This window comes from Hypanus sabinus, chromosome 10 (genome assembly GCF_030144855.1).
Source record: "Hypanus sabinus isolate sHypSab1 chromosome 10, sHypSab1.hap1, whole genome shotgun sequence".
In the NCBI taxonomy this organism is placed as follows: domain Eukaryota; kingdom Metazoa; phylum Chordata; class Chondrichthyes; order Myliobatiformes; family Dasyatidae; genus Hypanus; species Hypanus sabinus.
Genome location: NC_082715.1, coordinates 68,934,845 through 68,959,294, shown reverse-complemented (window position 1 = coordinate 68,959,294; position 24,450 = coordinate 68,934,845). Strand labels below are relative to the sequence as shown.

The window sequence follows — 24,450 nt, the reverse complement described above, 5'->3', positions numbered from 1 at the left end:
CAAATGTCCTGGCCTTGATGTGTCCCAATTAACCAGGATTCACTGTATTTCTTTATTTTGCTGTGGGTGCCTGCAAGGAAATAAATGTCATGGTATACAAACTTTGATCATAAAATTTCCTTTGAACGTTTAACTTTGAGTGTCTGATTAAAAAAAAAGAAAATCCTGCTCTTCCTTCAGTCTTGGGGATATTACAGGGGCCTGGCAAACATGCTCTGAATGATCCTTTTCAACATTAGCACACAGAGTTACCCAGTCAATACTAGAAGCTGCTTTTATTCTCAGAGAAAACATACAAGGCATTTGTTTTATGATGTTCATTGTGTCTGTAGTCCAGTGACAGTTATTTCTGCTGGAGGTCAGTTTATTTATTGATTTTATTTAGGGATACAGTGCAGAACAGGCCATTCTGGCCCAAATCGCTGCACCACCCAACAACACACCTATTTAGCCCTAGTTTAATCACAGGACAATTTACAATGACCAATTAATCTCCTAAAACAACACCAACTAACTGGTACGTCTTTGGACCGTGGGAGGAAACCGAAGCTCCCAGAGAAAACCCATGGACTTCACAGGAAGAATGTATGAACTTCTTACAGACGACTCCAACACCAGCAGCTGTAATAGCATCATGCTAACTGCAATGCTACCGTGGCGCCCATGGTCCCACAAGAGATGCAGAGGAGATGAGGATTGGCAATGGTGGACTGGAAGACAGAATGATCATTGCGCCCGCCCTGTCAATGTCCAAGGGCTTTGATGCTTTGACAGGTTCTGTCCATTACAGGATCAATGTACTGACTCATCTGAACATAGAACAGAGAACAGTACAGCACAATGCAGGCCCTTTGGCCTATGATGTGCTAATCCAGGATGCTGCCTGCTTCGGAGGTCAGACAAGCCAGTGTTGCTTTCTCTGGAGCATCAGAGGCTGAGGAGACCTGATGCAAGTTTATAAGATTGAACTTCACTACTTTTTTCAAAAACAGATGCACCACAGAAACCATTCAATTCGGATGTATCACAGGTTGGTATGGCAACTGAAATACCTATGAGCAGAGTTGAGGACATCACCCTATCATTCTCTCTTCTTCTTCCTCCCATTGGGAGGGAGAAAGCATGTACCACCAGGCCCAAGGACAGCTTCTATCACAATGTTCTGAAACTCATTATTCGACCTGTTGTATGATAAGATGGACGCTTCCACACACAGTCTGCCTTGTCATAGTCCTTGCATTTTATTTTCTGCCAGCACTGCACTTTCTCTGTAACTGTAACACTACTGCCTCTGGAGATCAAGTCATGTGTGTACTTAAAGTGGAGGTTGACAGGTTCTTGATGAGCAAGGGTGTCAAAAGATGTGGAGAGAAGGCAAAAGAATGGTTTTGGAAGGGAAAATGAATCAGCCTTGATGGAATGGCAGAACTGACCTGTTGGGGTACGGACAATGAATCCATGAACATTACATCACTATTTTTGCTCTCACTTGCATTAGTTATTTAATTTTTTATCATATTTCTTATTGTAATTTATAGTATTTTTAATATATTGCACTGTTGTGCTGCCTCAAAGCAACACATTTCAATGATATTAAACGTAATTCTGATTCTCCTCCACAATATCGACTTGTGCAAAATGCCAGCACTTATTATCTGTTGGTTGGCTTATGAGAATTCGTGTAGGTAAAGCCTACAGCTTTGAGAGTGGATGGTAGTGATTATAGTACATTTTATTTCTGTGAAACCATCTGAAAGAGGGGCAACACATACAAAATGCTGGTGGAACACAGCAGGCCAGGCAACATCTATAAGGAGAAGCACTGTCGACGTTTTGGGCCGAGACCCTTTGTCAGGATGGGGAAAGAGGGGATCAAGTATTCTTTGTCCGTGTTTTATCGAACAGTAAGAGAAGTTCATGCTTTTGCAATTTGAAGGATCAGGGAAATCTTCCCATCCAGAGGGGAAACGGGGAAATTCACCTACCTTCTGCCTTTGTGTAGATGGAGATGCTTCCATTGACGAGTCCGGCAAACAGGCACCGAAACCCATAGACCAGGCTCACCACCGTTGACTTGTCAGGAGCAAAGAAATGCTGAAGACGCACTTTCTTTGATGCTTGGTTGCTCTTGTACACGGAGATGCTGCAGAATACAAACAGGATGGAATGCTCTCACATGGATATAGCCCAACCAATTCCACCTCATGGTATCTATTGCCCAGGGAAACACCTTACTACAATATTACTGAGCATCATTCATATAGACAGAACTCACAATATAAAATGGACCACAGAAAATTGGCTGCTTGTTTTACAGAATGCTAAATCTGATTCTGATCTCTAACTAAGTGTGGTCAGACCACACTTGGAGTATTGAGAGCATTTTTAGGCCCCTCATCTCAGAAAAGATGTATTGGTATTGGAGATTGCCCAAAGGAAGATCATGGCAATGATTCCAGGAATGAAAGGATTAATGTATGAGGAGTGTTAAATAGCTCTTGGCCTGTAACTGCTAGAGCTTAGAAGATGAGGGGGGGATCTCATTGAAACCTATTGAATATTGGAAGGCCAAGACAGGGTGAAGAGGATGTTTCCTACAGTAGATGAGTCTAGACCAGAGGGCACAGCCTCAGAATAGAGGGATATCCCTTTCTAATAGATGTGGAGAAGGAATTTCTTTAGCCAGAGAATGGTGAATCTGTCAAATTCATGCCAGATGTCAAGTCAATGGGTATAGTTAGAGTGGAAGCTGATAGGTTCTTGATTAGTATGGGTGTCAACGATTAGTTTGGGGAGAAGGAAGGTGAATAGGGTTGACAAGGATAGTAATTCAGCCATGTTGGAATGGTGGAGTCGACTTGATGGGCTGAATGGCCTAATTCTGCCTCTATGTCATGGTCTTTATTTGAACAAGATCAAAGGAAATAAAAAACAGAAAACTGGATTGGTAATTCATCATCAGTCATTCTACACAAAGCTCATCCCTACCCCATTCTGTTAATATCGGCCCACCTTCAATGTGTCTTGCCTCTCAGCTAAACTTTCCTCTGCCTTATTCACTGATAATCTCTTCAGAACTACAGCAACAAGGTCCATCAAAGCAGAATAACTGAGAAAAATTGGACTTGCCTTGGGGTAAATGTCAGAAAAGATCACAGTTTAACATAATTCCCCTATTTCACTTGAACAAAGATGAAGAAACGAAACAGTGAGCTTGAAAATGTTCTTCAATTCAGGACAGTACTTTCACAACAGAGATGTTTTCTAAATAATGCAACAATCTGGAGCCGCACTATTCCAGGTGACAGGTTGATGCCTGTTGGCAGCCTACCTTTGTGACTTGTTCACAATGGCAGGAATGGGAAAATGAGGGGAGGCAAGCAAAAGGAATGGGGAGGAGAATAGTGGTGGGAAAGACAAGGAGATAAGAGGGGCGAGCAGGAGAGTTGAAAGGGTAGGGGAGTTGGGGGAGGAAGAGGAGAGGAAGGGGAGGTGAGAGAGTAGGAATGGGGCAGGGGGATGAAGAGCATAGGGGAAAAGGGAAGGGTGGATGAGGCGGAGTGTGATGGGATAGGGGTGACGGGGGAGGGTTAAAGGGGGAGGAGGTGTGGAAGAGGAGTGGGAAGGTGAGGGGGAGAAACAAGCATGAGGTAAAGCAAGCTGGAGCAGAAGAGGTAGTGCTTCACCCTTCACCACAGTCTATCTAAGTATGCTTCTAAGGCTGCTTTTGGGTGAGGAAGGAGGGGCAGAGCTGCACTGATGACAGATTTGAACAGGTTAGGATTTGCTTAAGTGGGTTATGTTGGAGTAACAGTCGACCAGTGAACAGTAGGTCCCTACAAACAACCGTGAGAATGACCAGCTAATCTGTTGCACACACCATAGATAAAAATTACCCTTCAAATCATCTCCAAAAGAAAGTTGTTTGTTATGCTTTGGGATATCAAAAAATTAAAACACTTTACAAATCCTTCAAAGGAAATAGAAAAACAATACAAAATTAATAGAAAAAACTTATAGTTTTTAGAGTCATGAGGGGCACAGATAGGGGAAATGGTCATAAACTTTTTCCAAGGATAAGGTGGTGTGAATGTAGAGGGCACAGGTTTAAGGTGAGAGGGGAAAGATTTAAAGGGGATCTGAGGGCCAACCCTTTGACCCAGAGGGTGGTGAGTACTTGGGATGAGCTACATTAAAGATTAGCTTTGTCTGGCATACGTATATCGAAACATAGAGTGAAATGCATCATTTGTGTTAAATCAAATCACTGTGGACTGTGCACAAGTGCTGCACGCTTCTGTCGCCAACATAGCATGCCCACAACTTACTAATCCTGACCAGTACATCTTTAGAATGTAGGAGGAAACCCATGCAGTCACAGAGAGAACGTAAAGATTCCTTACAGGCGGCTGTGGGAACAGAAGCCCGATATGCCGATTGCTGGTGTTGTAAAGAAATGCGTTAACTGCTTCGCTACCATGCTGCCAGAATGAGCTGCTAAAGCAAGTGTTAGAGATTGCTATAATTATAACATTTAAAAGATATTTAGACATGCACAGGGATACGAATGGTTTGGATGGATATAGGTCAGATGCTCAAAGATTACTGCAGGATATTGAGAATTTAGCTTGTAATATTTCAATATCTCACAGATTGAAAACAATCTTTGGTTTAGAGCTCAGTGCTATGTGAAAACAATGAAAAAATGATTAAACAAAAGTGGAAAAATGCCTTTGATTATAACATTTGTAACTACGAGGAAGAGTTTATGTCATTGTGACATTGAAAATAATCTGCAAGTTTCATATCTTCAGACTAAACTTTGGCAAAGATCTTTGGGTGAGATGTGAAAGATCAGGTCAAAACAAGACTGTAGTGTTCAAGGCCAGTTTGTACAGAAATTTCTTGTATCATTATTTGGATTTGAAAGTTACTTTGGTTCAGAAGGCTTCAATCTCCACATTTCAATAAAGTATAGGGTTAATTGCAGGACCCTTAATAACACTGAGGTACAGAGAAATTCTGGAGTCCAAGTACACAGCTCCTTGGAGGTTGCAGTACAGAAAGAGTCAGGAAGTCATGTTGCAGTTGTATAAAACTTTGATTAGATCACATTTGGAGTTCTGATCACCCCATTACAGAAAGGAGTTGGAGGCTTTGGTGAGGGTGCAGAAGAGGTCCATCAGGATGCTGCCTGCATTAGAGGGCATGTGCTGCAAGGTTGGACAAACATGGGTTGTTTCCTCTGGAGTGGCAGAGGCTGAAGGAAAATCTGATAGTCTATAAAGCTCTGAGAAACATAGATAGAACTGACTGAGAGTCTTTGTCCCAGGTTAGAAACACCAAATATTCAGCTAGCGAGATATTCCAACTAATTGAGTGGTGTTGGCACACCAACCATACACTCAATGTCAGCAAAACCAAAGAACTGATTGTGCACATTAGAAAGGGCAAAGTGAGGGAACACACACCAGTCCTCATATAGGGATCAGAAGTGGAAAGAGTGAGCAATTTCAGGTTCTTGGGTGTCAATATTTCTCAGGATCTAACCTGGACTCAACATATCGATGCAGCTACAAAGAAGGTAGAGAGTGGCTATATTTCATTAGGATTTTGAGGAGATTTAGTATGTCACCAAAAACACTTGCAAATTTCTACAGATGTATCATGGAGAACATACTAACTGGTCGCATAACTGTCTGGTATTTGGTGGGGGTGGGGGGGCTGGGTAAGGTGAGGCTACTGCATCGGGTCGAAGAAAGCTGCAGAGAGTTGTAAACTTAGTCAGCCCCATCATGGGCACTAGTCTCTGTAGTATCCAGGACATCTTCAAGGAGCAATGCCTGAAAAATGCAGTGTCCATCATTAAGGACTCCTTCACCCATGTCATGCCTTGTTCTCATTGTTACCATCAGGAAGGAAGTACAGAAGTCTGAAGGTACCCACTCAACAATTCAGGAGCAGCTTCTTCCCCTCGGCCATCTGATTTCTGAATGGACAGTGAACCCATGAACAATGCCTCACTACTCTTTATTTCCTATTTTTTTGCACTACTTATTTAACTAGTTAATGTACATAAATATACATACACACTTACTCTAATTCAGTTTTATTTCTCTTTTATTATGTATTGCATTATTCTGCTGCCACAAAGTTAACATATTTCACGACATATGCTGGTGATATTAAACCTGATTCTGTTTCTGATATCGTACATTCAATGTGAAAGGGTATCAGTCAAGGGGATGTCGGGGCAGTATGGAAGATACAATAGAGGTATTTCAGAGGCTTCTAGGTAGATATGTGACATGCAGAAAATGCAGGGATATGTACATGGAGGGGAGGAAGAGACTGGATGAATTTGGCATTATGTTCGGCACAGATATTATGGGCTGAAGGGCCTATTCAGTGTTCTAGAAATCTCTGATTACAGTTCATTTGAAATATATTGTCATGTTATTAAAATCTCAACACACACACACTCCAATCCTCCCTCATATCATGCATCGTCTAGTTTCCTGATCTTCTCATGCTATTAGCTTAGATCTCCTCTATATGAACATCTGCCAGAGTTTTGGAGAACAGTTGTTGAACAACGTGCAGCAACAATCTAGGCCAATTATTCCAATTTTCCACTCCCCTCAGAAGCGACAGTGGGAGGAGTTACGAATTACTCTGACTGGAGAAGATATTTGCCCCAAAGAGTCGGAGCTTGCTTGTCCAGCAACTGGACAAGGTCACACACCAAACCCTGAACTTCACACGGAAAATGCTGGAAGAACTCAGTAGGGCAGGCAACATCCACAGAGAGGAATAAATAGTCGATGTTTTGGACTAGAAGGGAAGAGGGAAGAAGCCAGAAGAAGGTGGGGGGAGGAGAAGTAGTTCACAGAGTGGGAGCAGTGAAAGAGTCTCATGAACTCCCACTGAAGAGAAGATTTTAAACTTCTTCAGGAAAGGCATAGCTCAAAGAAACAACAAATCATAAACACAAGAGATTCTGCAGATGTTGGAAATCTTGATTGTTTATTAATTTCCATCGATGCTGCCTGATTTCTACCACTTTGTGTGTGTTGGTCTGGATTTCCAGCATTGGCAGAACTCCTGCACCTGTTTCCAAAGTTTCCAGCACTGGTGTGTGTGTTCACTCCTCCTCAACTCTGAGAAAGAGTCAAGAAAAAGTTTGCAGCACTGTTCCTATGTGGGTAAATAATTATATAAATAATCACAGGTTACTGAAGGAGAAGAACAATTTTGTAATTAACAAGTGATTAGCATTCTTTCCACAGAACTCCAGGCTGAATCTATTTTTAAAATTTTATTTATTTAAATATACAGGTCTGCACCACCCAGCAGCCAACCTAGCCTAATCATAGGACAATTTACAAAGACCCAATAACATGGTTTATGGACTGAGGGAAAAAACCAGAGCACCTAGAAGAAATCCATGTGGTCACAGGGAAAATGTACGATTTCCTTACAGCTGGCACCAGAATTGAACTCTGAACTCTGGAGCACCCTATGCTCTAACAGTGTTGTGCTAGCCACTACACTACCAAGTGGCAACAGATTCACTATTTTGTTAATCTAAAGCATTGTCAATGATCCCTGCCATGCCTCCTACCATCAGGCATCAGGTACCGTAGCATTAGCATAAGAACTGTTAGGATAAGAAACAGCTTCTTCCTCCAGCCGGAAGACTACTGAACTCCCTGCCACTACTCGAGTCTTATTACATATGAAGCATCAGTAACTTACTTTTTACTTTTCGTAAAGCCTCATTATTTGTTAATTTGCTAGTGGCAATATTACTTATTGTGTTGTGTGTGTGAGCTATATGCACCTGTTGCTTTTGGCAGTATACATGCGTATGGTTGAACGATAACAAACTGAACCTGAACTTCTGAAATTTAGTCCACCTTGTTTAACAGCAAAGAGGAAATCTGCAGTAAGAATGAGTGCAGTCTTCTCACCTGCCTTCCTCTGTGCCAAGGCAGATGGTTGGACCTTCAGTCATCTTTGTATTCGTACCCTTGGGATCTCCAGGTTTATCCTCCTCCGGTACATATGCCATGGCCAGTATACGAGACTCAACATTGAAACACTCGATGACCTTCGGGTTGGAGTTGTGAAGAGCAATGATGGTGATCTGCCCCATTTGATTGGTGCAGCTTCCAATCTGTTCAGTGAAACGAGCAAGAGAGTCACTGTCAATGTGACTGCCTTCACCAAGCTCTCCCATCACACACATGCTCTTAAACATCAACGCAAAGACAATCCAACAAAAACGTTATTAAGTTTATACTACGGAATAAGGTGGGGCAGAGAAAAGTCTGATTGCATATCCCATAGAACACAACAGCACAGCATGATGTTATACTGACCTTTTATAGAGGCACAAAGTCATAGAACACAGAGCACAGAAACAGAACCTCCGGCCGACCCAGTCTGTGCTGAACCATTAATCTGTTCAGTCCTATTGACTTGCACCTGGACCATAGCCCTCCATACCTCTCTCATCCATGCATCAGTAGTGGGAAAGTTATTGGAAGGTATTCTAAGGGACTGAATATATAAGTATTTGGTTAGACAGAAACTGATTAGGGATAGTCAATATGGTTCTGTGCATGTTAAGTCATGCCTTATAGAGCTTTTCAAAGAAGTTACCAGTAAAGTTGTTGAAGATGAGGTAGAGGATGTTGTCTACGTGGAATTTAGCAAATTCTGCATGGGTGGTTGGTGAAGAAGGCCCAGTCACTTGGCTGATGAGGTAGTAAATTGGATTAGATATTGGCTTTGCTGACAAAACTAAGGAGTGGTTGCAGAGGGTTGCCTCTCTGACTGGAGGACTGTGACTAGTGGTGTGCCACAGGGATTGGTGCTGGGTCCATTGCTGTTTGTTGTCTATATCTACGATCTGAATGATCACGTGGTTAACTGGATCAGCAACGTTAGTCCCGTTATGCTCAACCTTTTGATTCCTGACTTTGTATGTAGGCTTAACAATATCTTTCTCCACAACCACTCCACTATCTGTGCTGGCTCTCTGGCCTCCATCACCCTGAACCTCCAGTTTACTGCAACTTCTGGTTTCTCACCCTTCCACTTAAGAATGCTGTGGACTTGAACTGAGATGCCCCTGAACCTCGCCCCCTGGGAGGCAATAAACCATTCAGGGATCTCATTCTCATCCACAGAATATCCTTTCTGTTCTCCTAACCAATGAATCCACTATTATTTCAGTTTGCCTCTTCTCCACCCTATCTTTTTGAGCCACAGATTCAGACTCAGTGGCAGAGACCTTGCTGCTGTGACTTCTCACTGGCAGGTTGTCCTCCCAATAGTATCTGAAGTGATGTTATTATTGAGGTGAACAGCCACAGGGGTACTCTGTAGTGATTGCCTTTTCCTAACCTTCTCTGGACAATCATCCAGATACCTGCCTCCGTCAACTTAGCAGTGACTACCTCCCTATAATTCCTATCTGCCACGTCCTCATTCTCCTGTATGATCTGAAGCTACAGTTTCTTAACATGGTCTCTAAGGAGCTGCAGCACAGTGCATTTTGTGCCAATGTTACTTGCAAGATTACAGGTCTCCCAAAATTCCTGAATCTCCCGGAAAAACATACTAACCCTGGACCCATTCTGACTGCACTAGCTACGTACTAACAGAAAACCAAAACTTACTGGAAACTTATTTAGAGCCTACGCCTGTTCTCGCCCAAGTTGGACCATTCTAACACTCCACCAATGACTGCTCAGCTTACACCTCCTTTGTTTTCATTGGCATAAGCAATGACTCACTCCCAATGAGACTCACAGTTTTCAAATAACTCCCACTTTGCAAGATGTTGCTCTCTCACTCTCTACTTCAAACAGTGACTGTTTTAACCTATTCTAAAATCAGTCTAACCGTCCTCTGTGTCTATTTAAGAATTTCTCAAATGCCCCAATATATCTGCAGCTACCACCAACCCCAACAGCACATTCCACGCACCCATGACTCTCTGTGTAAAGAATCTACCTCTGACATTCCCCTATACTTGCTTTTAATCACATTAACATTATGTGCCACCATTTTAATCTTTTCCGCATTGGGAAAATATCTCTGGCTATCCACTCTACCTATGCCTCTAATCAGCTTGCATCAACTCTCCTTCTTCTTTGCTCCAAAGAGAAAAGTCCGATCTCACTCAACCTTGTTTCATAAGACATGTTCTCCAATCCAGGCAGCATCCTGGGTAAATCTCCTCTGCACCCTCTCTAAAGCTTCCACACCTTTCTAAGGTGAGTAGAACTGAACATAATATCACAAATGTAAATATAGGCTCCAAGTCAAGGGTGTACAGCACAAGCCCTTAAATCAATCATGTTTTCTTCAGCCAATGATTGGTGTGTCAAGGATGACCTGGATGGGAAAGGCAGTTTCCCAGAGCAAATAGCTTTCAACACATTGCATCCAGATATAATCATATGGTCTGACACCAGTACAGAAGTGGTTATTGGTGAACTCACAGTCCCCTGGGAAGACAACATCGGTGAAGCCCATGAGCTCAAGTTAACCAAGTATGCAGAATTAAGATCAGAGTGCAGAGAAAGAGGGTGGACGGTCTCACACTATCCATTCAAAGTAGGCTGCCGTGGCTTTATCACATTCATTTTCCAGAATTGGCTGCGTGACCTTCACTAGAAGAGAGATGAAGTCAACCAGCAGGGCTGTAGCTGAGGCAGCAGAGACAGGATCACCATGGGTGTAGACCAAGTACGTCCAGAGGGGCAGATAGTCGGACAGTGTATCCATCTTTTGCAAACCCTTCAGTAGTTGTATACACAACTGAAGAGGAGACTATCTGTTGGATGGAAGCGACAAACAACTCTGATAGAGGCAGACGCCAAGTTTTTAAGCTCACCATTGGGAGTTGGTACTTTAGCACTGCTGGCCCACCACCTCGAGGGAGTCTTGATCATAAGCGGGCCGAAACTCCTGAAGACAAGTGGCAGATCAACTGATGATCCCACTGATGATAGCACAGGACAGTTAACATCTTAGTCCATGTGTATTTTCAATTCTAGAGTACTTGGCTCAGTTAACCATGTTATCTGTCATTCAAATGCAATTTGAAATACTCAACAAATTTCAGCTTTAAAGTGCAAGGTATATAAAGATTGGTCTTATTTGATTAATGCAATTGAAAAAAAAATCCTAGTCAATTTTTTAGTAAGAAACATTAAAGCTATTTGAAATTAAGTACAACTATTGATGTATTTGCAATTTTTGGTACACAAAATATTTTGTTGTCCTGTATGCTTGTGCAATGAAGGGCAAAATATTGCAATTAAACTGGAAAATCAATGAGAAATTTGAAACTATAAGCTGATTATAAATCCATGTTGTAAGGCAGATGTTAGAGGGACATTTAAGAGACTCTTAGACAGTCTCATAGATTAAAAAGATGGAGGGCTTATGTGGGAGAGAAGGGTTATTATTAATCTTGGAGTAGGTGAAAGGTTCAGCACAACATTGTAGGCTGAATGGCCTATACTGTGCTGTACTGTTCTATGTTCTATGCAAGTTAATTAGCTGGGAAGGGCTTTCTGGAACCATCAAGCAGATCATCAACACAGTCAAAATCAGATGTGGAAAAATGCAATGAAGCAGTGGGCTGCCTTTAAGAGGAGTTAATTTGAATGCTAAATACCACAAGCCATAGGAGCAGAATTAGACCATTTGGCCCATTTAGCTGACTCTGTTATTCAATCCTTGCTGATGTTTCTCTTCTCCGTTCTTCCACCTTCTCCTCATAACCCTTAACTCTTAACCAGCTATAACAGAGCTCACGTGAATCCACAGAAGTGAGACACCACATCAAACCTCCACATTGAAACTCTATGCTCAGGAGAACGTGGACACGTTATAACATCACATCACATCAGAGCATTTTGAACATGCCTCACTCGTCCACAGTAGACTTACTTTATTTGTTTTATTCGGTGATAGAGCGCGGAACAGGCCCTTTCAGCACAAGCCACACCACACAGAAATCCACCTGTTTATCCCTAGCCTAATCTCAGGACCGATTAACCTACTATTCAGTATGCTTTTGGAATGTGGGGAGAAAGAAGAGCACCCAGAGCAAACCCATGAGTTCAAACAAACTCCATACAGATGGTGCTGGAATTGAACTTTGATCTCTGAGCTGTAATAGTATTGCACAAACTGCTGCACTACAGTGGTACCGAACTTACCCACAGATACCCATGCTCCATGGAGAATGAGTCTGGTGCATCTGGTGTACTGCAGCACTCTGGGTTGTGAACAGCGCATTCCACCTGGATAAACGACACATTTTAACATTGAGCATTTTGTTATTCAACAGTGTTTAATGTCACTTCCAGTAAACAAGTGTAAAAGAGAACAAAAAGATTATTACTTTGGATCTGATGCAGCATGAGTGGAAACACACTAAAATAAAGAACAAATTAATAATAATAATAATTAAAACACAATAAATATAAATATGCAAGATAGCTTGTATACATAGATTGATAACGCTCACCACAGGAGTGCCTGTACATAAGGTAGTTGACAGGAAATGATAAAGTAGTGGTGGTGGGTGTGTCAAGGTGTGGGTTAGTGGGTGGAGATGTTGATCATCCTTACTGCTTAAAATAACTGTTTTTGAGTATGGTATCCTGGTGTGGTTGCTACATAGCCTCCTCCCTCATGGCAGTGGGACAAATAGTCCATGAGCCAGATGGCTGGGATCCTTTATGATATTACTGGACCCTACCCCACATCTTTCTGAATAGGTGTCCTTCACGTGTTGGGCAGTTTATATGCGATGTTGCTTGAAGCTGTCAGGCTTTGTGACTAACAGAGGTTGTTACATGTTTACAGGAGGATAATTTATGGCATTATACTAATGCAGTGCAGGTAGAAGCATCAACGATGGTGGACTAATGTTGTCTTTATCCAGCCTTTTTGGGTGCAAGATGAACACTTAGGTCCTGGGTTCCATAAGACAATGAGACACAGGAGCAGAACTAGGTCATTCAGCTACCCAGTTTGTTCTGCCATTCCATCATGGCTAATTTATTATCCCTCTAAATTCCATTCTCCTGTCTTCTTACTGTGACCTTTGTTGCCCTGATCGAGAACCAATCAAGCTCACTTTAACTATACCCAATGACTTGGCCTCTACAGATGTCTGTCACAATGAATTCCACAGATTGACTACCTTCTGGCTAAATAAATTTCTCATCTAAATGGATGTCCCTCTAGCCTGAGGCTCTGCCATCTGGTCCTAGATGCCTACCATGGGAAGCATCCTCTCCACATTCACACTATCTAGGCCTTGCAATGATCAGCTGGTTTCAATGAGAATCCCCTCACCTCATTCTCCTAAATTTGAGTGATTACAGGCCTAGAGCCATCAAACACACCTCATACGTTAACCCATTCAGCCTTGAGATCATAGAAAACATAGAAAAAACAAAAAAAACCTGCAGCACAATACAGGCCCTTCAGCCCACAAAGCTGTGCCAAACATGTGCTTACCTCAGAAATTACCTAGGGTTACCCTTAGCCCTCTATTTTTCTAAGCTCCATGTTCCTATCCAGGAGACTCTTAAAAGACCCTATTGTATCCGCCTCCACCACCGTCACCGGCAGCCCATTCCACGCACTCACCACTCTATGCGAAAATACTTACCCCTGACATCAACTCTGTACCTGCCTCCAAGCACCTTAAACTGTGCGCTCTTGTGCTAGCTGTTTCAGCCCTGGGAAAAAGCCTCTGACTATCCACACGTTCAATGCCTCTCATCATCTTGTATGCCTCTATCAGTTCACCTCTCGTCCTCCACTGCTCCAAGGAGAAAAGGCCGAGTTCACTCAAACTATTCTCATAAGGCATACTCCCCAATCCAAGCAACATCCTTGTAAATCTCTTCTGCACCTTTTCTATGGTTTCCACATCCTTCCTGTAGGGAGGTGACCAGAATTAAGCACAGTACTTCAAGTGGGGTCTGACCAGGGTCCTATATAGCTGCAACATTACCTCTCAGCTCCTAAACTCAATCCCATGATTGATGAAGGCCAATGCACCATTTGCTTTCTTAACTGCAGAGTCAACTTGCACAGCAGCTTTGAGTGTCCTATGGACTCGGACCCTAAGATCCCTCTGATCCTCCACACTGCCAAGAGTCTCACCATTAATACTATATTCTGCTGTCATATTTGCCCTACCAAAATGAACCACCTCACACTTAACTGGGTTGAACTCCATCTGTCACTTCTCAGCTCAGTTTTGCATCCTATCAATGCCCTGCTGTAACCTCTGACAGCCCTCCACAATATCCACAGCACCTCCAACCTTTTGGTCACCAGCAAATTTACTAACCCATCCCTCCACTTCCTCATACAGGTCATTTATAAAAATCACGAAGAGTACGGGTTCCAGAACAGATCCTTGAGGCACACCACTGGTCACCGACCTCCATGCAGACTATGACCCATCTAACAACCACTCTTTGCCTTGTATGGGCAAGCCACTTCTGGATCCACAAAGCAATGTCCCCTTGGATCCCATGCCTCCTTACTTTCTCAATAAGCCTTGCATGGGGTACCTTATCAAATGCCTTGCTGAAATCCATATATACTACATCTACTGTGCTACCCCCATCAATGTGTTTAGTCACATCCTCAAAAAATTCAGTCAGGTTCGTAAGGCACGACCTGCCTTTGACAAATCCATGCTGACTATTCCTAATCAATTTATGCCTCTCCAAATGTTCATAAATCCTGTCCCTCAGGATCTTTTCCATCAGCTTACCAACCACTGAAGTAAAACTCACTAGTCTTACCCTCCAATCCCCATTGATGAACCTCTCCCATCCCCATTGATGATGCAAAGATCATCGCTGGAGGCTCAGTAATTTCCTCCCTCACTTCCCAGAGTAGCCTGGGGTACATCTTAAATAAGATTGATGGTTCACAGGTGGAGAGTCTGATAAACAACAAACACCCAGAACTTTAATCGCTCACCTTGAACTCCTGAAGCTTTGACATTGTCACAGGCATGTGCCTGATGAGAAGGGGGTGCTTCTGCCGTTTGACCTCCTTGCCATCATCCTCCGCACACAGCCAGCCCAGCTGATTCTCTTCAGCTATTCCAGGAATGTGAAAAAGGACAGAATGAAACAGAAAGCTGGCTACTGCTATTTCCCCACCTTCTGAAATCTGTTTGTAACAGAAGCTGTCCACACCTTTCACTCCTCAGTAAAGCAGACAGCAAACTCAATGACCCCACCCATCCGGGACATTCAGTTTTCTCCCCTCTCCCATTGGGCAGAAGATACAAAAACCAAACTCAAGGACAACTTCAATCCCATTGTTAATTGCCTCTAGAATGGACCTTTTGTATGCTAAAATCTTTCCAGGTCATCCCGGACAGCCTCAATGGTGATGAGATCAGGGCTCTGCGGAGGCCATATTGTCTGAAACAATATAAAAAAACTAGGGTGCATAAGACATTTGCACAGTAGCATTTGTATTTTTAATGGGACATTCTGCTAATGGGACACTGAGTTCACTATGAATACTTAGCATTAGATTGCCAGGTCTTACCAAGGGCCAGTTTGGCCATCTGTAAGCTGCTCGTCCAGGAGAGTTTATTTGCTGGAGTGAATGTGTTGAACACTGCCGTGAAGAATGAGAGTTTCCCATACCTGTAAAATAACATCTGGGCATTTAAATCTGTTCATCACTTAACTCTGTTGAACACTGACTATGGACATTTACAGCAGTAGCATTGGCAGCTGTGGCATTGAGACATGCATCAGACATTGCCTGAGCCAGTAGAGCTCCTGCAGATGCTGGAAATATTGAGCAACACACACAAAATGCTGGAGGAACTAATGTGTTGCTTTACCACCTTGTGTCTGGCCTCATGTGGCAGAAGAGGAGGCTGCCTCATGGTCTCCAGCTAGATGGCATCAATATCAATTTTTCTAACTTCTGGTAACCGCACCCCTGTTTTCCTTTACCCCTCCTTGTTTTTCCATACTCCTTAACCCTTTTCTTTCACCCCCCCACCCACATCTCCTCCCTTTCTCCCATGGTCTTCTATCCTCTTCTATCAGATTCCATCTTCAGCCCTTTACTTCTTCCTCCTGTTAACTTCCAACTTCTTACTTCATCTTGTCTCTTCCACCCTCCACTCACCTGCCAGCATCCCCCTTCCCCAACCTTCTGATTCTGGCTGGTGCCTCTTTTCCAGTCCTGATGAAGGGCCTTGGCATGAGACATCGGCTATTATTCCTCTCCTTTGATGCCGTCTGACCTACTGAGTTCCTCCAGCATTTCGTGAGTCCCAGACATCATTTGCACGTGATGTCCAACTGGTTAAGTACCTTATAGATGGGCTCCATGAAAATGATTACATCTTTGAAAACTGAGCTAATGCAGCCTCCTGCAAGCTGGGCAGTTTGATTTTATTGTGATTTGGGGTAGATAGACTCCCAATTTTTTCCTTTTCTTTTTAAATGATCGGTGAGAACTGCCATGCAGAACATGCACAATTTAGCACGCAAATGCTTTCAAACACCTGGCCTCCATGGATTGTAATGCGTAAGGTTTCTTTTTAATAGAGACCAAACATTCAAAGTGAAGATTTAATAAATCAATATCAGACTTTGACCTGGATCATGTGACGCCTTCAAGTCCTTTAAGCATTGTTAATCCTTTAGCCTAATCACTTCAGTGAATGTTTTGTGCTGTTAACAGACTCTGCCAGAGCGCGCTCATTCTCATGCAGTATAACAGAAATAAGGAATGAGGTTCAAAATAAACATACATCGCCTTTGAAGAGTTTAAAGCTTCACAGGATTTGTGCCCCAGGGCTCCCAGCCGATGGCGCTGGATTTCCTCACTTACGATAAAGTAAAGTAAAAATAAAGTAAAATGATGATTTTCTCACTTAAGACGGAAAGAGAAAATAAACTTCACATATATTTGAGTCACAAAGAGAGTCACCAAGATATACAACACAGAAACAAGCCATTCGTCCCAACTTGCCCTGCTGGCCAACTCACCAAAGAGCATATCCACAAAGAGTATTGCCACAAGAAAGCAGCAACCCTCATTATCCAGGCAATGCTCACTTCTACCATCGGAAAGAAAGTACAGGAGCCACCAGGTTCAGGAGAAGATATTATCCTACAATCACCAGGCTCCTGAACCAGCATGATAACTTTACTCACTATAACAATGAACTGAGAAACACTCGCTTTCAAGGGCTCTATAACTCATGTTCTCAGTATGATTCACTTTCTTATTTTTTATTATTATTATTATTAGTGCTTTTTTGTATTTGCACAGTTTGACTTTTGTACATTGATTGCTTGTCAGTCCTTGTTTATGCATAGTTTTTCATTGATTCTATTGTACTTCTTTGTTCCAATGTGAATGCCTGCAAGAAAATGAATCTCAGGGTAGATTGGTTCCTTAAGATTGTCATGGCTGGAGAAGGGGGGGATAGTGGAGATAAGCTCCCACTACCTTTCAAATGCACCCAATGGTGTGTGTCTCCAATGACCTCTGACAACCACATCCAGTTCCTGGCTTTCATGTGTGGCCTACCTGGTGGAACCATTTCTACTGACAGGAAAAGGGGTAAAAGTGGGTTACTGGCACCTTATAATCAGTCACGTCCGGCAGATGGGGCTCATCAGCCATGGTTGGCAATTTATTTAGGAAAAGGAAAATTCTAATGTCAAACCTCCATTGCCTTGCAGCTATACCCACTCATACGGAAGGCTTCAGGAGCATACCCTGAAGAAAATTCTGGAGCTGGTCTCCCTCAGGCAGTCCGATGTTGAGTTCGAAGCCGATTAGCAACTCCTGCAACGCTACTGGTGCCAAACGGTATTAGTCTCTGCCATTCCTTTGGATTCAGCAGCTGCATGGAGAGGGGGAGTCTGCTGCATGGGCAACAGTTTGCTCTCCATATCGTACTGGCCTGGCTTGCAAGACCATCCTAACATAGAGATGCAACAGGTCAGGCATCAGATCTCTCAGTGGGAGAGCACTTTGGAGATAGTGATCACAGTTCTATCTCCTTTACCATAGCATTGGAGCGGGATAGGAACAGACAAGTTAGGAAAACATTTAACTGGAGTAAGGTGAAATATGAAGCTATCAGGCAGGAACTTGGAAGTATAAATTGGGAACAGATGTTCTCTGGAAAATATAAGGCAGGAATGTGGCAAATGTTCAGGGATATTTGTCTGGTGTTCTACATGGGTATGTTCCAATGAGACAGGGAAAAAATGGTAGGATACAGGAACCATGGTTGTCAAGGACTGTTGAAAATCTAGTTAAGAAAAGCTTACGAAAGGTTCAAAAAACTAGGTAATTAGATAGAGGTCTAGAAAATTATAAGGCCAGCAGGAAGAAGCTTAAGAATGGGATTAGGAGAGGCAGAAGGGGAAATGAGAAGTCCTTGGTGAGCAGGATTAAGGAAAACCCCAAGGCATTCTACAAGTATGTGAAGAGCAAGAGGATAAGATGTGAAAGAACAGGACCAATCAAGTGTGACAGTGGAAAAGTACGTATGGAAATGGAGGATATATCAGAGTACTTATTCAATACTTTGCTTCAGTATTCACTATGGAAAAGGACCTTGGCAGTTGTAGGGATGAAGTACAGTGGACTGAAAAGCTTGAGCATATAGATATGAAGAAAGAGGATGTGCTGGAGCTTTTGGAAAGCATCAAGTTGTATACGTCACCAGGACTGGACAACATATACCCCAGGCAACTGTGGGGAGCGAGGGAGGAGATTGTTGAGCCTCTGGCAATGATCTGCATCATCAATGGAGATGGGAGAGGTTATGGAGGATCAGAGGGTTGTGGATGTTGTTCCCTCATTCAAGAAAGGGAGTAGAGATAGCCCAATCTTATTTCAGTGGTTGGTAAGCTGATGGAGAAGATCCCGAGAGGCAGGATTTATGAACATTTGGAGAGGCATAATATGATTAGGAATAGTCAGCATGGCTTTGTCAAAGGCAGGTTGTGCCTTACGAACCTGACTGAATTTTTTGAGGATGTGGCTAAACACATAGATGAAGATAGAGCAGTAGATGTAGTGTATATGAATTTCAGCAAGGCATTTGATAAAGTATCCCATGCAAGGCTTATTGAAAAAGTAAGGAGGCATAGGATCTAAGGGAACATTGCTTTGTGGATCCAGAATTGGCCTGCCCACAGAAAGCAAAGAGTGGTGGAAACTATAGAAATGATGCAGAGGAGATGGACAAGGGTGTTGCCTGGATTGGGAGCATGCCATATGAGAATAGGTTGAGTGAACTTGCCCTTTTTTCCTTGGAGTGATGGAGGATGAGAGGTAAACTGATAGAGGTGTATAAGATGATGAGAGGCATTGATCGTGTTAGAGGCTTTTTCCCAGGGCTTAAATGGCTAGCACGAGAGGGTACAATTTTAAGGTGCTTGGAAGTAGGTACAGAGGAGATGTCTTGGGTAAGTTTTTGTTATGCAGAGAGTAGTAAGTGCGTGGAATGGGCTGCCAGCGACAGTGGTGGAGGCAAATACAAAAGGGTCTTTTAAGAGACTCCTGGATAGGTACAATCAACCTTAGAAAAATAAAGGGCTATGGGTAACTCTAGGTAATTTTTAAAGTACATGGTCAGTACAGCATTGGGGACCAAAGGGCCTGTATTGTGCTGTAGGATTTCTATGTTTTAACGTCTATGGTTGACCTCAACCAATGGAGGACCCCAATATACTGACATATATGTACTTCGATAATAAATATACTTTGAACTTCAAATTTTGACCAAGATGTCTATCCATATTAACCCCTTAAGCGTGCATTTGGCTCACATTCCTCCAGACCTTTCCTGAATGCATTCCTGCCCAAATGATGTTTAAATGCTGTTATTGTGCCTGCTCCAACTTCTTCCTCTGGCAGCCCATTTCATACGCTGACCGCTCTGGGTGAAGAAATTGTCTCTCAAATTCCCTTTTAGTCTTTCCCTTTTTATCTCAAACCAACAACCTCTATTGTTAGTTAGACCTCCCTATCCATGGAAAAACTCTGTGACTATCTACCCCATCTATGCCTCTTGTGATTTTATAAAATCTGAGGTCACCCCTAAGCCTCTTATGTCCCAGCAAGAACAATCCCAGCCTGTCCAATAAATGCTTGATACTAAAGCTCTCCAGAGCAGACAACATTCTGCTGAACCTCTCCTGCACCTTCTCCCTAGCCCTATCATATCTCTTCCATAGTGTGGCGACCAGAACTGCACATTATACTTCAGATGTGGCTGGACCAATGTCCTGTTCAAATACCATATTTAAGTTTATTGTCATTGGCTGGATCAAAGGTGGTGACATATGAGCATATCCTGTAAGAGGGAGACTGAAAATCTGACTGAGTGGTGCCACAACAACAACTTCTCACTTAATGTCAGCAAGACCAAGGAGCTGGTTATTGACTTGAGGAGAAGGAAACCAGAGATGCATGAACCAGTCCTGATCAGAGGATCAGAGGTGGAGCGAGTCAGCAACTTTATATTCCTTAATGTTAACATTTCAGAGGATTTGTCCTTGGTCTAGCATACACATAAGTGCTATTACCAAGAAAGCAAGGCAGCACCTCTACTTCCTTAGAAGTTTGCAAGGATTCAGCATGTCATCTAAAACTTTGAGAGATTTCACGTTCAGTGGAGAGTATATCAAGTGGCTGGTAAAGAAGCACCAATGCCCTTGAACAGAAAAACCTACAAAAAGTAGTGGATATAGCCCACTCCATCACAGGTCAAGTCCTCCCCACCACTGAGCACATCTACATGGAGTGCTGTCGGAGGAAAGCAGCATCCATCATCAAGGACCCCCACCTTCCAGGCCATGCTCATTCTTGCTTATACCATTAGGAAGGAGGTACAGGAGTCTCATGACCCACAACACCAAGTTCAACAACAGTTAATATCCCTCAACCATTAAAATCTTGAACCAGAGGGGATAACTTCACTCATCCCATCACTGAACTCATCTCATGTTCTTGATAGTTATTGCTTATTCCCTTATTGTTACTTTATTTTAATTTTTCTTTTTGTATTTGCATTTAGTTGTCTTCTGCACTTTGCTTTGCTTATTTGTCTGTCTTGTTGGGTGTGGTCTTTCACTGATTCTTTTATTTCTGTTGTACTTACTTTTTCTGTTTTATTGAGATACAGCGCAGAATATGCTCTTCTGTCCTTCAAGCCATGATGCCCAGCAATTCCCCCAATTTTTCAATCCGAGCCTAATCACAGGACAATTGCAATGACCAATTAACCTACCAGCAGGTACGTCTTTGGACTGTGGAAGGAAACTGGAGCACCCAGAGGAAACCCATGTGGTCACGGGGAGAAATTACGAACTCCTTTCAGGCAATGACTAGAACTGAACCCGGGTCACTGGGTTCCACACAAAAATGAATTGCAGGGTTGTATATGGTGACAGATATGTATCTTGATAATAAATATACTTCGAACTTTGTGCCACACCTTCAGGGATTTATGAACTTGTACCTTGAGGCCCCTTTGAATATCAACATTTCTAAGGCCCCTGCCATTTACTGTACATGTACATCAAACACTGATCTGGATTAAATTCAACTTGCCACAGCTCTTCCCAACTTCCTGATAGAACTATGTCCTTTTATATGTTTAGGAACCATCCTCACTATCTACAGTTTCACCAGCCTTCATGTCATCTGTAAACATACTAATCAGACATAGATGTTCTCAACCAAGCAATTACAGTATATAGATGATAAATAACAATTGTCCATGCACCAATACCTGGCATACACCATTGGTTACACACTTCCAGTCTGGAAACAATCGATCCACTACTCTCCTGTCACCTACCACCACACAGGTTTTAGATCTAGTTTACCAACACATGATGGATCCTGAGTGACTTAACTTTGGACCAGACACACAGGTGGGACCTTGTCAAAAGTCCAGGTTATACCACCTCAACTGCCTTGCCTTCAATGCCTTCTCAAAAGGCTTAATCAAACTTATGGGGCAGGATTTCCCATGCACAAAACCATACTGATTCTCCCACTCAATCCTTGCCATGATTATGAGTTCTATCACGAAGAAAGCTTTCCAATAGTTTCCCCATAACTGATGTAAGGCTCACCAGCCTGTAGTTTCCTGGCTTATCCCGAGCTCCCTTTTTGAAAACATGAACAACATTAGCTTCCCTCCAGTACCTAAAACTGGCTAGAGTGCCTAGTGGTTGTTCCATTCATGCTGCAGTCTGTAAGGAGTTTGTATTTCCCCAATCCAAAGATGTATAGATTAGTAGGTTAAGTAGTAGGTGTAATTAGGCAGCACAGGCTGATTGGGCTGGAAGGGACTGTTACTGAGCTGTACATCTATAAAAACTTTAAAGAAGGCCACAGCCATTTCAACATCCCTTTTTTGTCCTGCTGTTTTGCTCCATATCTTCTATAAACCTCAAAGGGTACATGTGATCTTTGTAAAGAACACAGAGTTGATGAACTAGCTCGAGAAATAGGAAGTAAAAATAACACTCTTTCCGACCCTTTCAGAAGGCGAGCACTCAGTACCAATGGCTTTTCTGAAATACCCTCACCGAAACAAATACAAATGTTAACCAGTATGTCTTCGAAAGGTTGACAACATTCAACATATACATTTGAAGGAAAATAATACAAAGATTATTTATGGACCAACCTTAAAAGAATCTATTATAAATTAATGAGATGGCATTGCCAAAAGAAACATCTGAAAAGCAAAGAAACTCTAATCTGCCCGATATGAGACAATAAATCAATGAAATACCAACTTGTCAGGTTTTCCAGGCAACTGAAGCTGAATTCTGCAGCGATCTGCAGCTCTAATTTCTTCTTCCTTTTTATATATTAGTTTCTGGAGACCTGCCGTCCAGTCTTGGCTCACAATCAGATTTAAATTCTGGAACAGACAAGAAAAGCCAGTGCTGAGAAAATGCTGTAAGTTTCCAAAGTGTCAAAGAAATAAGAATTTAATAGCAGATTTCCACTCCAGGCATAAACCTATCATTACTTCACTCCTCTTCAATCTGAACCTGACAAACATTTTCCTGCGGTAATGTACACACGATGTTGAAGGTTTGAGCTGATCACAGTTAGAGTGTTGTAAGTCTGTGGCTCAGACTCTGCTAATCCACTAGGGAAGTTAAAGGCTTAATGTCTGTGAATCCATAAGTCCACTGGAAGCTGGAGGTTGGAGTACAGTTTGGGTGGGTAGGGGGAAGGCTTGTATCACTTTTGTTGTTTTGTTGCTTGTTGTTTTCTGTGATGTTCTTCTGAACATTGTGGGCATGTTATGTTGGTGCCAGAGTGTGTAGGAACACTTATGGGCTGCTCCCCAGCACATCCTTAGGGTGCGTTAGTTTTTACCACAAACAGCGAATCTCACTGTATGTACACATGATAAATAAGTGAATCTGATTCTGAATCTTTTTATTAGCAACTGACTATGTTTCACCATATTCTTAAAACCTAAGACAAAACAATACCACTACAACTAACTCCAAAATAACGTCTGACAGAACAAGACTTACATCAATCCACGAGGTTGATGACTAACAGCTTGTTCATTGCATGAAACTAGCCTCCATATTGGTGCACTATCAATTACTCCAAAAGACTGGAAGTAGAGTAAATACTGAAAGGCTTTTATTAACAGTAAAATGGATGCACGTCCATGCTGTATGTCTGTCCTGGACTGAGGGAGGAGCAGTGACACAATGGCCTTTATTCAGGGGTCTGTGGGAGGAGCCACAGGAGCAGTCAGCAGAGGGATGTGTCCAGACAGATAACCCAGTTACAACCTATATACATGGATTACCACACATACCTTGGACGGAGGATGGAAGATGTGAGCCATCCAGTGCACATTCAAGTTTGCTGATGACACCACTGTTGTAGAACAAATCAAAGATGGTGACGAATCAGCACATTGGAGGGAGACTGAAAATCTGGCTGAGTGATAGCACCACAACAACCTCTTACTCAATGCCAGCACTACCAAGGAGCTGATTACTGACAGTCCTCATCAGAGGATCAGAAGTGGAGAGTGTCAGCAACTTTAAATTCCTCAGTGTTACAATTTCAGGAACTTGTCCTGGGCCCAGCACCTAAGAACAATTTCAAAGAAAGCACAGCAGCACCTCCACTTCCTTTAGAGTTGGCAAAGATTCAGCAAAACATTTAAAACATTGACAATCTCCTATAGATGTGTGGTGGAGAGTATATTCACTGGCTGCACCACAGTCTGGTATGGAAACACCAATGCCCTTGAACAGAAAATCCTACAAGTACTGGATAATGACCAGTCCATCATCAGTAAAGACCTCCCCA

The 24,450-nt window shown here is 42.6% G+C and overlaps 1 protein-coding gene across 9 annotated transcripts in view; it reads right to left on the bottom strand.

Annotated features, from left to right (window-relative positions):
• arhgef10 (Rho guanine nucleotide exchange factor (GEF) 10) overlaps positions 1 to 24,450 on the bottom strand; it is a 216,685-nt gene that overhangs the window by 28,725 nt on the left and 163,510 nt on the right. For 6 of the 9 annotated variants that reach the window (XM_059982019.1, XM_059982023.1, XM_059982022.1 and 3 more), the window contains exons 20-26: positions 22,893 to 23,020; positions 16,859 to 16,933; positions 15,631 to 15,731; positions 15,049 to 15,170; positions 12,249 to 12,332; positions 7,974 to 8,179; positions 1,986 to 2,143 (exon numbers count right to left, since the gene is read on the bottom strand). In XM_059982019.1, coding sequence (XP_059838002.1) covers positions 1,986 to 2,143; positions 7,974 to 8,179; positions 12,249 to 12,332; positions 15,049 to 15,170; positions 15,631 to 15,731; positions 16,859 to 16,933; positions 22,893 to 23,020 — 874 coding nt within the window. The remainder of the gene's footprint in view (positions 1 to 1,985; positions 2,144 to 7,973; positions 8,180 to 12,248; positions 12,333 to 15,048; positions 15,171 to 15,630; positions 15,732 to 16,858; positions 16,934 to 22,892; positions 23,021 to 24,450) is intronic. The other 3 variants (XM_059982025.1, XM_059982026.1, XM_059982027.1) reach the window with 1 other exon arrangement.